Source organism: Sitophilus oryzae, unplaced genomic scaffold, assembly GCF_002938485.1.
Source record: "Sitophilus oryzae breed Bouriz unplaced genomic scaffold, Soryzae_2.0 scaffold_2006_pilon_pilon, whole genome shotgun sequence".
In the NCBI taxonomy this organism is placed as follows: domain Eukaryota; kingdom Metazoa; phylum Arthropoda; class Insecta; order Coleoptera; family Curculionidae; genus Sitophilus; species Sitophilus oryzae.
In genome coordinates, this window is record NW_022146732.1 from 539,706 (window position 1) to 552,658 (window position 12,953).

The 12,953-nt window shown below is 34.7% G+C and overlaps 1 protein-coding gene across 1 annotated transcript in view; it reads left to right on the forward strand.

The window, feature by feature from the left end:
* The window catches only part of LOC115883956 (GTPase-activating Rap/Ran-GAP domain-like protein 3), a 298,089-nt gene that overhangs the window by 101,531 nt on the left and 183,605 nt on the right, over positions 1 to 12,953 (forward strand). Inside the window, exon 4 of the mRNA XM_030902380.1 lies at positions 6,696 to 6,777. Within this exon, the coding sequence (XP_030758240.1) occupies positions 6,696 to 6,777 (82 nt within the window). The remainder of the gene's footprint in view (positions 1 to 6,695; positions 6,778 to 12,953) is intronic.

The window sequence follows — 12,953 nt, forward strand, 5'->3', positions numbered from 1 at the left end:
CTATCGAATTAGTCGTATTATTTAATTCGAATTTTCCCAACACTACTTTCTTTAAGGAACATCTCGCTGTCTTGTTGCTATAGTGTCGTGGCCAGGGAATTTCACCAAGACCTAAAACGATGCCGGATGGGACGACCCTCTCCATCATACCCTCTACTGTCTCTGGTCATGGCTCGTAGGCGGAAGGTGTGGGGGGTTTTGGCTTAACCTCCCAAACCAAGTGAAGACAACCTTACAAAAAACTATGGTGATGGGACTAAGTCAAAGGGATGCGCGGCTAGATAGAAAACTAGCTTTTACTAGTCTCAACCTTGGGGCACCAGGGAGTACCTCATTGTGTTTACCCCTTAATTCTACATGCGGGGCTCTGTTGAAGTGGACCGATGGTAAACAGCTGATGGGAACCCCTTAGTAATTCAACCCCAAAGGGGAGTACACTGCCGTCGGTAGTTAAAGAAAGTGACAAAACCGTAGTTTTGAGAAAAATGGCAAAAACTTTGTGATGTTGTCCTTCACTATTAAGAATATATACATTCGATTTTATTGTTCAACACTAATTGGATATACTATATTTAGTTATTTATAGGTATTTTTAGACAATAGAGCAAGTTTTGTTTAAAAGAATGTTAGTTAATTCTTTCTTGCTTCGTTTTCTGTATTGAATACAGTAAGAAGTTGAAGTTAAAAGGCGGTAAGCGACAAAAAACTGTTCAAATGCCGTCTTTTAACTGCAAAACCTTTAACGTGCCGCTATTTAGAATCAAGTAAAATATGTTAAGGTTTTAACTTAAAAAAGATAAGTTTTAAGTAACATCTATTCATTAAAAAAACACAGTTTATTTTTTAAATTAATAGACATCTTGCAAATTTTAAGTAGTTTTATGATAACAGTTATACAGGGTGTCCCAGAAATAAGTACAAATATTTTAAGGGGTGGAAGATCTCGATAAAAGAAACATTTTTTCTCTTTATCGTTTTTCAAATAAGTCCAAAATAACCGAGTTATTTTACTTTGAAAATTTCCAAAAAAATGATTTTTTGCTAAGATTTTGAGAACCACTGGATCTTTTCTGGATTTTCTTTCTTGTAAATTTAATTTAATACCCATGTTGCCATATTATTAAGAAATTATGTTTTTTAACTAAAAACTAAAAAATTTCCAAAAAATTTTTAAAAAAATTTCGGATTTTCAAAATTTTTTTTTCGCGAAAAAAACCTCATAGCCGTGTTTCTGGGGTTAAACTATACTACCAGTTAAAATATTTGCACTTATTTCTGGGACAGCCTGTATAGTAAAAGGAATAATTTTAGGTATAACAGGGTGGTCCATAATGGATTGTTCTGTTGGATATATTCTCATGCATTTTTTGTTTGCCTGCGGTCATTTTATAAACTAGAGAGTTGTTTTTGTTGTTTTACTTAGAGATATAACAAAAATGGTTAATTGAGAAGTGCCACCTCAAAAATCTTTGCATCCGGCGCTAGTTTGGTGTCTGCTTTTTTTTGTTTTAAACAAGAGGATACGCCGATGCCCCTTCTTCTAAAACCCAAAAACAAATTTACACTTCTGATCGATACACTATAGTATCCAAATTAAAAAAATAATAGCAAAGTTTTCATTTTTATAAGATATATATTTTCCTGGCTCTAAATTACGCTTAAAATAAAAAAAATCGAATGGATGAGTGAAAAATCTTTTCTTCAATAAATAATTTATTTATTGCCAATTAATTCGAAATATGAATATGAAACAATTAAACATTAAGATAACTCATAAATATATTTGTAAATATATTGATGTATATTTAAAAGAAAAACTTATGGAGGCACTATAATAGTACTTATTTAATATTAATGATACTTAATTTAATTAATAATACTTAATTATTGATAAATTTTACTAATTCTAACTATTTTTTTTTAATTTCAGGGGTGAAATTTATATTTTTTAACACATGACACAAAATTAGCTACAAATCCATCATATAAATATGTATTGAATAATAAATAATATATAATAATATAAAATACCCATAAAAATAGTTTAAAAGCTTAACTTTGCACAAAAGCCAATCACTATTATTATAATAAATTATTATTAATCACTTTATATAAGCCGAAAAATGCGATGCGTGCCTGGATTCGCAATCGACTAATTCATCTCTCGCGAAATATACCGCCTTCTTACTACCAAATCTACGTCCGCGTAAAGTCCGCGTGGTAATTTTTACCGTTAAAAAAGAGCGCAATAGTCACATACCGCTTTTTTACTACAGGTTTCGTGACGTATTTCACGATCTTATTTAACGAATAGGGTGGTATTAAACAATGCCGCCTTATAACTTCAAGTTTTATGACGTATTTGATATCCATCTTTTAGGAATAGAGCAATTACTGTCTAATGCCGCCTTTTTACTATATAATATGCATCATTACGTCATCATTTTTTAAATATAAATGGCATATTTGTAAGAATGCCGCCTTTTAACTTAAATATTTACACATGCCGCCTTTTTACTTCCAAAATGGTGACATTATGTCACTTGCCGCTTTTTTCAAATTTCAAAAATCGTAGAAAAAATAAATTTTTCAAAAATATTTTTGAATATTTAGATAGAGTAGGGTCACATTAGTCTAAAAATGCAACAATCTCAAAATTAAAAAAAAATCACTATTTCTCACTTTTTCTATTATACAGTGACACACAAGCTACCACCTCCTATAATAAGTATCGTATGGAAAAGCCAACATATATTGGTTTATTATAAGTAACTAGTATTTTTTGCATTTGGATGGCGACTAAGTTTTCTGAGAAAATTGTTAAGTCCTTGAAATATGGCTTTGCAATGAGATTTTCAGCCCCATCTTTCCTTTTATTTTTTTCCCATTCGGTAACAAGTCTTATATCAACTCTGGAAGCAAAAGCAAAAACACTCCTCGAAAAAGGGGAGAGTAAACAAACAAGAAAAAGCCTGACACATCTCCACGGTCAGAAGGAGCGAGAACTTTTCACCTCTGCTCTGGTAAAGAGAGAAAAAATCCAGGATGGAAAACCGTCCAATGTAAACACATCGAGTTGGCGAGTCATCAACTAGGAACGAGGGTCATGACCAGGTGCTCACAGTTGGAATTGACCTCAAATCCAAGGAGGCAATAGAAAATGAGGGATATATCTTCCATTATAAATTCGGGACAACACTGGTATCAGTTTTAAGGAGAGACTAAGTTAAAGAGGTGGAGAAGATGGACACAGATACCTCAGCGGGAGAGAAGCTCCTCAACTTTGGGACGGTGGACCAAACCCCGACGGTGGAAGTACTACCTTCGGTGGAGGTAGATGTCCACTCCCCGAAGGAAGAACAAATGTTGTCAGAGAAGAGTGAGAAATACACCACACAATATGTCTTTAAGGTCGCGGTGATTAACCCCCTTCCCAGTCAGTCAACATTCTAATAATTATACCTTATAGTTAATGAATCTTCAGTAGTCGAGATCACCACTATAAAATTGATATGAAGTTGTACGAATAAGTTTAGTTTGCTTTGGTATTAACAGTTTTTTTAGCGATTATCTGGTTATGTAATATCTCATTAAATTTGACTGTTTTAAATATATGGGTTTTAAAATGAAATGTTTCACTTCAAATTTTCAGTCAGTGATCGTATAGACCGGCTCTGATCATAATATAAACTATCCGTGTATATAAAAGAAATTTGAAGGATGCAGACACAATATTAGAGTATGATCAATTTCTTACATAACACATTTAAATAAACAGCAATATATTTTATTGATCGCTACATATATACATGCAGCAGAGAGTCCAGAGTTCACGTGGACTTGACGAGTATTTCACGGCGAAACACACTCATGATTAAATGACCTACTTATTTTGATTTTTTTTTATTTTTATTCTTGGCTTTAGGTCGTTGGGGGTTTAAAGATGTTACTGGATTTTGTTTATTATTTTATTTTTATTTACTCACTTACTGATATTATTAAAAAAATCTTAATCGAAAAAAAAGGAGGATGACCTACAAGAAAAAGCGAGATCCTATCTATAACATAAATTTAAATTTAAAATTCACATTAATTTTATAATTTCATCTGCGCCTTGTTTTAATCGCTTTTTATCGTTGTATTTTTCTCCTAAATTCAAACTTTTAAATTAATCTGTCAGAATAAGGTGTTCCTACAAATTTAATAAATAAATTAGGATAGAAAATTGTCCCCGCTTGGAAACTAGGCAGCAGTATGACAGCTCAAAGTAAGTTGTTAACTGGGTTAAACAAGATATAAACACTACGTGAGATAATTTAAATATACCCGATTAAAAATCCTTGCGCAAAAAGCTATTCGTAAAAAGTTTTGCGCCTGTTGTGCTAAAAACCCAATAATTAAAATGTCGAAAGTAGAAAGCTAAATATATTTTTTTTGCAGGAGAAAAATTCAGATATATATCGTTGTTGAGAAGTTTTAAGCCGCCATGGTATAAATTTTCTGATTTACGAATTTTAACGATATTATTCTTTATGACTTTACTTTATAACTTTATGTTTAGAGCAAAACTAGAAGAACAAAGGATTAAAAAGATCGAAAATATCTTAACCACCTAAGATTCGCTGATAACATAGTCATAACTGCCAATAGTCTCAAAATTAATTTAGCAAAACCTAAAGTAATGTACAACGAATTGGTAGACAGAACAGACATTGTAGTAAATAACACAACACTGGAAATAGTAAAAGAATATATATATTTGGGGTAACTTATATACAGCTCGGGCTCTCTATTTCCAGAAATTAATAGAGGGCTTAAGTTGAAGCATGGAGTACTTATGGAAGAAACTTCAAATCATCAATTCAAATGTAGCATGCCACTTTATCTAAAAAAGAAAACATTCGACCAATGTGTACTACCAGTCGTGACCTATGCATCTGAAACCTGAAACTTAAAATGGATACTATAAGGAAACTGTAGGTCGCACAACGCACAATAAAACGAAATATGCTGGAAATAACCAAGAGATGCCGTAAAAAATAGATTTTAGGTAATTGTAATAATAATTTCAGGTAATATACAGGGTGGTCCGAACTGTATTCCGGAAACTTCAGGAACATATTCTACAGATAAAAACAAGTAAAAAAGTTCGTATAAATGGATGTCCTAAGATGCCTAGTTTCAGAGATACAGATGTAGTAATACAGATGTAGAAATTTCATTTTTATTTCAATTTTTTCTAAATAATTTCTGAAGTAACGTCAACATTTGGATGAAAATTGGGGTCTGGGAGTTTTTAGATATGAGAAATTTGATTTTGATATCAACATGACTGCTACTAGTAGAGGGCGCCACCTACATGTGTTTTAACTGTTTTGAAGGGTAATAACTTTTTGTCCATACCTGTATAAAACTATCGAACGAAAGAATATACATCTCTGAGACTTTTTACGTAAAAAATATCTCTTTATAAAAATCGCTACGAGCAACCGTTCTTAAGATATTTAGCATGGAAATGGTCAATACATGTCATTATTGACGAAAAATAAACACGTTGAGTAGACACGTTGAGCAAATTTTTGTTTTTTTAAACTAATCACAAATTTCTCGGCAAAAAATGATGGTAAAACAGTTTCTGTTGAACTTTTGGTACAAAAACATATCAAATTTATGATTTCAATCTAATAACTATTTAATCAACATGTTTAATTTATGTCAATGATGACAGGTATTGATAATTTCGATTCCAAATATCTCGAAAACCATTACTCGTAGCAATTTTTACTAAGAGACCTTTTTCACGTAAAAAACGTCGTAAATGTATATTTTTTTACTCAGTAGTTTTATACAGGTACGGACGAAAAGTTATTACTCTTCAAATCAGTTAAAAATATGTAGGTGGCGCCCTCTGCTAATCAGAGTCATATTGACATCAAAATCAAATTTCTCATGTCAAAAAACTCCCAAACACGAATTTTCACCCAAATGTTGACGTTACTTCAGAAATTATTTGGAAAAAATCGAAATAAAAATGAAACTTCTACACCCTGTATCTCCGAAACTAAGCATCTTAGGACATACATTTATACGAACTTTTTTAATTATTTTTAACTGCAGAAGATGCTGCCGATGTTTCCGGAATACAGTTTGGACCACCCTGTATATCATCCACAGAATCAAATCCCTCAAGTGGCAATGGGCAGGACACCTAACAAGAAGGACGGAGAGACAACACCTTGCAAGAGAGTATCTAAATATGTGAGGGAGACTACACCATATTTCGAAATGGTTAAATAAGCTGAAAATGATGACGATGACGACTTTTTATGACATCTTCTTACAGTGCCTTGCTCTGTAGAGAGCGTAAAACTTCGGTTTCCTACAATACGGCGTCGTAAAATAGCAGCGGTCGTCTTTTTCAGTTAGAACGAATAGTACGACCGCTTTGACGGTGAGTCAGTTCAAATCATATCAAATCAAATATTTAACAGTGTAACACCGCGCTTGCATTATATCAACGTACAAAGCGGTCGCGTCAGGACATACGGTGCCGTATTAGTAAAACCTTAGAACTCCTACTTTTAAAGTGTTTTACTGCAGGTAAAATCTCTGAAAACCCTGTACATACATGACTAATTTTAACATAATATCATACTAAATAAATAGTAATTATAATTATGTTTTGTTCTTTTCAGATGTTTGGTTCTCCAAGTACCCCTGTTCTTGAAAATCCCGAATATCAAACTAGGTGGTACTTTAAATATTTTCTTGGCAAGCGTAAGTATTTTAAGAAATTATTAAATGTACAGGGCGAGTCTTAAATATGTACAAATATTTTTAGGGCTGGGAAATCGCGATAAAAGAAACATATTTTCTTTTTACCGTTTTTGAAATTCAAAATGAAAAGGTTCAAAATAACCGAGATATATTACTTTGAAAATTTAAAGAAAAAATGATTTTTCACTTAAATGTTTAGAACCGCTACACCTTTTCTGGATGTTCTTTTTTGCAAATTTAATCTACTACATATGTTGCCATATTATGAAGATATTATGTTTTTTAACTAAAAATTAAAAAATATTTAAAAAAAAATTCTAAAAATTCCAAATTTTCACTTTTTTTTCGCGAAAAAAAACCATAGACGTATTCTACTACCTCTAAAAATATTTGCACCTATTTAAGACTCACCCTGTCTAGCAAGACTTTTACTAAGGCCAGTATTACACTATCAAATTTCGTTGTCAAAGATCTTTTATAAAAGATATTTTTATTTTATAAATATATTTACAGATATTTATATTTGTTAATATACAATATTTTATAAAATCACACCATATTACACTGTCAAATTCTTTGATAAAATAAAATCTTTGACAAAAAATTGATAGTGTAATAATCGCCTAAGCATAAAAAACAATTTACTTACAATTTTCGTATAATATTCAGTTGTTACATATTTTGTTCTAGTTGGTAAATCTAAGTTCCAATGCGCACTATCCATCATGCTATCATAAATAATAATACCCTATACTCTGTATCGACATAGCCTTGCCTTATTATTAGTACAAGAATGAGCTTTTATCTCGAGAGACAAAAACTTTCATAACACAACAACTCCGCCCTAAAACCAAAACAATATGGGTGGAGGGGAGTTGAAAGCCGTAACTGAATATGACGTAATAACTGCAAGCAGCTCCGCGCGTAACCATGACCTTTAAAATTGTGTTCTTACGCTGCCGGGCGCTAGGAAATTATTTCAATCTAAACTTGAACTAGAAAACCGCTCTGAACTATCTTTACATAGGATAGACGTGGGCTAAACAGGAAAAGTTTTGTTGTATTATTTTTGTTTTGAAACTAGGACGTGCAAGCATATTGCTCTAAATCACCAACCTTGGTTAATATTAATACAGAAATTTTCAAAATGTTGGAAGTATCTGATGAGTTTTACAAAGGTTTTGAGTTCATACCATAGCAGTACTTTTTATATCTACAGGGTCCAGCAATAGTGCGTCGGGTATTCCTAGAATAACGGTAACGTAAATAATAGACCGTCGGTAACTCCTAGAATAAAAGAAAACATGGGAATTTTGTTTAGGTACAAACTGTATGTACTAGGATGTATTTTAGGAAAATATTTTAACTTCTAAAGGGTGGCTCAAAAAAGTGTGAGTAAATCGGGCTGATTTTTTTGATTAACACCCCGTATATTATTGCATTTTTCGCTTCCTTTTACATAATCCTAAGATATTGGTAAATATGTTTCGATAGTTTGAGAGATTAAAATTAATAAGGATTTAAAATTTATAGAGGTGTGTTGGAATGCCTCCGCAGCGGTTTTTCGGTGGTAGCGCTTGCGAATTGTGAGCTACTGCCTAACCAGGCTGCAAATGGTGACTTGTGCCTTGCTTCCCTATCTCTTTTTTCAGGATCATCGTTGCTGATTCCTCCTGTATTGATGAAGCTGGAAGACAGAAACACTGAGTGTCTACGGATAGTCATGTTTTAGTCATGTTTCATAGCTAATCTTACTGTAGACTTGCCCAATAAATTCTTTCTTCTTTTTTATTACAGTCTCCACGATAACATCTTTTGTTTATTGTTTACTCTGTGCCAAGGTGATAGCGGCGAGGTGTGTTGGAATGCCTCCGCAGCGGTTTTTCGGTGGTAACGTTTGTGAATTGTGAGCTATTGCCTAACCAGGCTGCAAATGGTGCATTGTGCCTCGTTTGCTTCCCCTTTTCTTTTTTCAGGATCACTAGTTCATCGTTGCTGATTCCTCCCGTATTGATGAAGCCGGAAGGCAGAAACACTGAGTGTCTACGGGCAGTCATGTTTTAGTCATGTTTCATGGCTAATCTTACTGTAGACTTGCCCAATAAATTCTTTCTTCTTTGATGATAATAAATATATAAAAATATATTTTTTTAAACCTTTTAAAAAAAATATATATTAATAATACAAGAACAGTCCTGATATCAAAAATATATTAGGTATTTACTTTAAATGATCTGTACTTTACTTTACTTTGCCAGAAATATCGTAATCTTAAATCATACAGGATGTTCAAAATTCTACGCCAATCTTCCTAAAATTTAAAATAATTTTTCCTCGTTTTTTTTAAATGGAACACCCTGTATATTATTTTTTTAATAGATGAAGAATTAAAAAAATAACATTTTTTGTATTTAAAGTATTTCAAAATTTTTAACCGTTTCGCAGATATTCGCGGTTTTATATTTCTAATGGCATTTTACACAGTAAATTTTTATCAAAGTCACCCAATGATTTTTCTCTCGTATTTAATTTCAGAAAGTTTTGCGTAGAATTTTGAACACCCTGCATGATTTAAGATTACGATATTTATAGCAACGTAAGTATAGAGTATCTAAAGTAAATACCTGATATAATTTGATTTCAGGGCAGTTCTTATATTTGTAATAACTTTTTTATGAAAGAAAAATTATATATTTTTTGAAACTATCAAAACATAATTAACAAATCTTAGGATTATGTAAAGTGATTAAAAAGAAAGTCAAAAATACATTAATATACAGAGTCTTCCATAAAAAAATCATCCTTTTGAAGCTAACCTAAGTGTCCCTAACCACTAACAGTTTTTTAAGCCACCCTGTAGATATCAAAATATTTTTCTGAAATATATCCTAGTACATACTTTAAGTTTATACTTAAATAAAATTCCTAACTTTTTTTATTATAGGAGCTAAAGATGCCCGACGCACTATTATATTATGATTATTGACGTATAACAATACGCCAGTAAAATTCAACAACTAATTTTGAAACTATTTTTACTAGTGAATGTTAATTAAATGTTCCAACTGGAGCTTATTAGTGAATGCTAACATTCAAGTTTGTTTTTCTTTTTGGCTGCCTTCTAGCAGCCTGTGACCAAATATCCGGAAATTACAATTATAGCTGATCGTCACACATTGACGTCAGACATTCAATTTTAAAATCCAGACATTTGAAGCAATGGAATTCGTATTAAAGTTAGAAAAACTAGAGAATCACAAAAAAAGGTTGAAACTAAAGCAATCAAACCTCATTCGTACATCTTCGTTTCAACTGATAGTCAGTTATACGGTTGCTTTTAGATGCTCGATGCTTTTTGAGCTTAAATCGAGGATTAAATGTAAAGAATAAATACATACTTATTTTAATTTGTGTTTTCTGTTTTGTTGATGTTTTATTGTAATTTTAAGATGAGCGGATGCCGCGTCCTTTTCTAACAAAACACAAGTTTACTTAATCGGGATGAGTTGCATAGAGGCCACTAGCTTTTTAATTTAAACAGCTGGGTGGTCCGGGTTCAAAGATCTTAATAAAAGGGCGCCACGAGATTATACTCTATGAACTCGGCATAAAAGGATGTTACTATTAAGTAGACTTCAACACTAACCTCGAACTGTTGAGCTTAACTACCATGAACTCAAATTTTACTATAATTATTTAAACTTAAGTGACTCTAACTTAACTATGAGACCAGACTGCAAATAATACTACTAAAAATATTTAAGCAATTTATTGAAATATCAAAAATGTTAAATGTATAAAGAGAATGATGAAATGTATGTGAAATGAAGTAAAGTTTAAATCGATAAGAATAGATGAAAAATGAAAATGGTCTAAGCTATACTAAAACTAAGACGTCATCCCCCTTATTGTATTTGACTAAGAGTGGGTCCCATAGGGGACCCTCCACTGAGGCCGCGAGGGCCTATTGTGGCTCAGTTTCTACAAGCTCTAATTTACAAGAGCGTCAAAGTTCATCCTCAAGACCCAGCCTCTTAATATAGGCCGTTATATCTGAGGGCGATATGTCTCCTAGGTCTGATAGGTCTAGCATGGGTTTGCCAAACATCTCAAACCTGGTCCTGCTCCCAGCGGGGCAAGTACACATAACGTGCTTCATTGTTTCATCATCTTCCATACAGAGTCGGCATTCGGCGTCTTCCACCAGTCCCGTCCTCTGTAGGTGAGATCTCAGCCGGCAGTGGCCCGTGTACACTGCAGTGAGCACACGCGTTCCATTCCTACCGGCCTTTAGGAGTTCTCCTGTTCTATGTTTGGATGGCCCTGCTAGGATTTTCTTGGCATGCTCCATTCCGGGACTGTCATTCCAGTCTCGGAATGTCTCACCCCTAACCCATTCACAGAGCCTGTCTCTTGCGAGATTTTTGGGAACGCTAAGTGTCGGTTCTGGGCCCACGAATGGCGAGCCTGCACCAATTTTGGCGAGGGAATCAGCACGTTCATTTCCCTCTAGGCCGACATGTCCCGGTATCCATATTAGCGACACTTTATTCCTATCTCCCAGTATATTGAGTAGTTTCTTACAATGAAGAATCGTCATAGACGTGCTTTTCGTTGCCTCAAGTGCTTTCAGCGCGGCTTGACTATCGGAAAATATGCATATTGTTTTCCCGGTGTATTGCTGTTCTACCAGCAGTTGCACACAGGTTTCAATAGCATATAGCTCAGCTTGGAAAATCGTGGTGTGTTTTCCAAGACTGTGGTAGATCTCAGTCTTTGGACTGCTGCAGTAAATTTCTGCGCCAGATCCTTTTTCGTTTTTGGATCCGTCCGTGTACCAACACATTTCCGCATGTAATAAACCGTTTCCCGGCTTATCCCACTCGTTCCTATTCGGAAACAGGACGTTGTAGGTGCGCGTCAAGAGTTGGACTGGTGGTGTGAGATCCGAGACCATTCCCAGAATCCCATCCGACTGTAGTTCTTCTACTAGCCGGTTTTGTATGAACATGATTGTTCCTTGGCTTCCTCGTGCTATACTTAGAAACCTATATGTAGCCCATCTCGCCTCTCTTTCCAAAAGAATTTGAAGAGGAGGTAGGTCGAGTAGGGTTTCCATAGCTTTTGACGGCGTGGAATGGAAGGCACCAGTCACCGCTAAGCATGCTTGTCGTTGTAATTCGACAATTTATTCTTTGCCGTTATTTGGTTGGCTTTCTGCCACCAGGCAACTGCACCATACGTGATAATAGGTCTGATGGCCGTCACGTATAGCCAGTACATATTTTTGGGGTTTAATCCCCAGTTTCTACCACAAATTCGGCGGCATGCCCATAGAGCATAGCAAGCCTTTTTTGATGTTTTTTCCAGATGAGAGGTCCAGCTAAGTTTTTTGTCCAGGTTTAATCCCAGATACTTAACTTCCTCCGCAAACGGAATTGTCTCACCAAGAAGAATGGGCGGTTTCAGTTTGTCTGTTTTCCTTCTTCTGGTGAATGGTATGATCACGGTTTTCTGTGGGTTTACACTTAATTGTTCCAGTGTGCACCAGCCGTGAATTGCATCTAGGATTTCCTGTATTTTTGAGGAGATGTCCTCCTCTTTGTGTCCTTTTACTAGGATCACCAGGTCGTCCGCATATGCCTGTGCTTCAACCTCGTATGCATCGATGATTGCCATCAGGTCGTCCGCTAACAGGGTCCACAGAAGAGGAGAGAGAACTCCTCCTTGCGGGCATCCCCTGCCCGGAACAAACCTAACGGACTCACCACTGAGCGAGGTCGTTGCTACTCGATTTTTGAGCATTTGCTCAATCCATTCAGTTATGGTAGCTTCGACTCCTCGTGCTTTCACAGCGCCTAGGAGCGATTGAGGGGTGACATTGTTGAATGCTCCCTCAATATCTAGGAATATCCCTACCGCAATTTCTTTGCGATCAAAGGTACTCTTAATTTCCCCTACCAAATTGTTGAGGGCCAGTTCTGTTGATTTTCCCTGTTGATAAGCATATTGTCGGACATTCAGGGATTAGACGTAAGAATCCTCCCCCTAATGTGTCCATCCAATATCTTCTCCAGAGTCTTCAGCAGAAATGATGTAAGGCTTATTGGTCGATATGAGCCAGGTTGTAGGTTTTGTTTCCCCACTTTCGGTATGTATACCACCTTTGCTCTCGT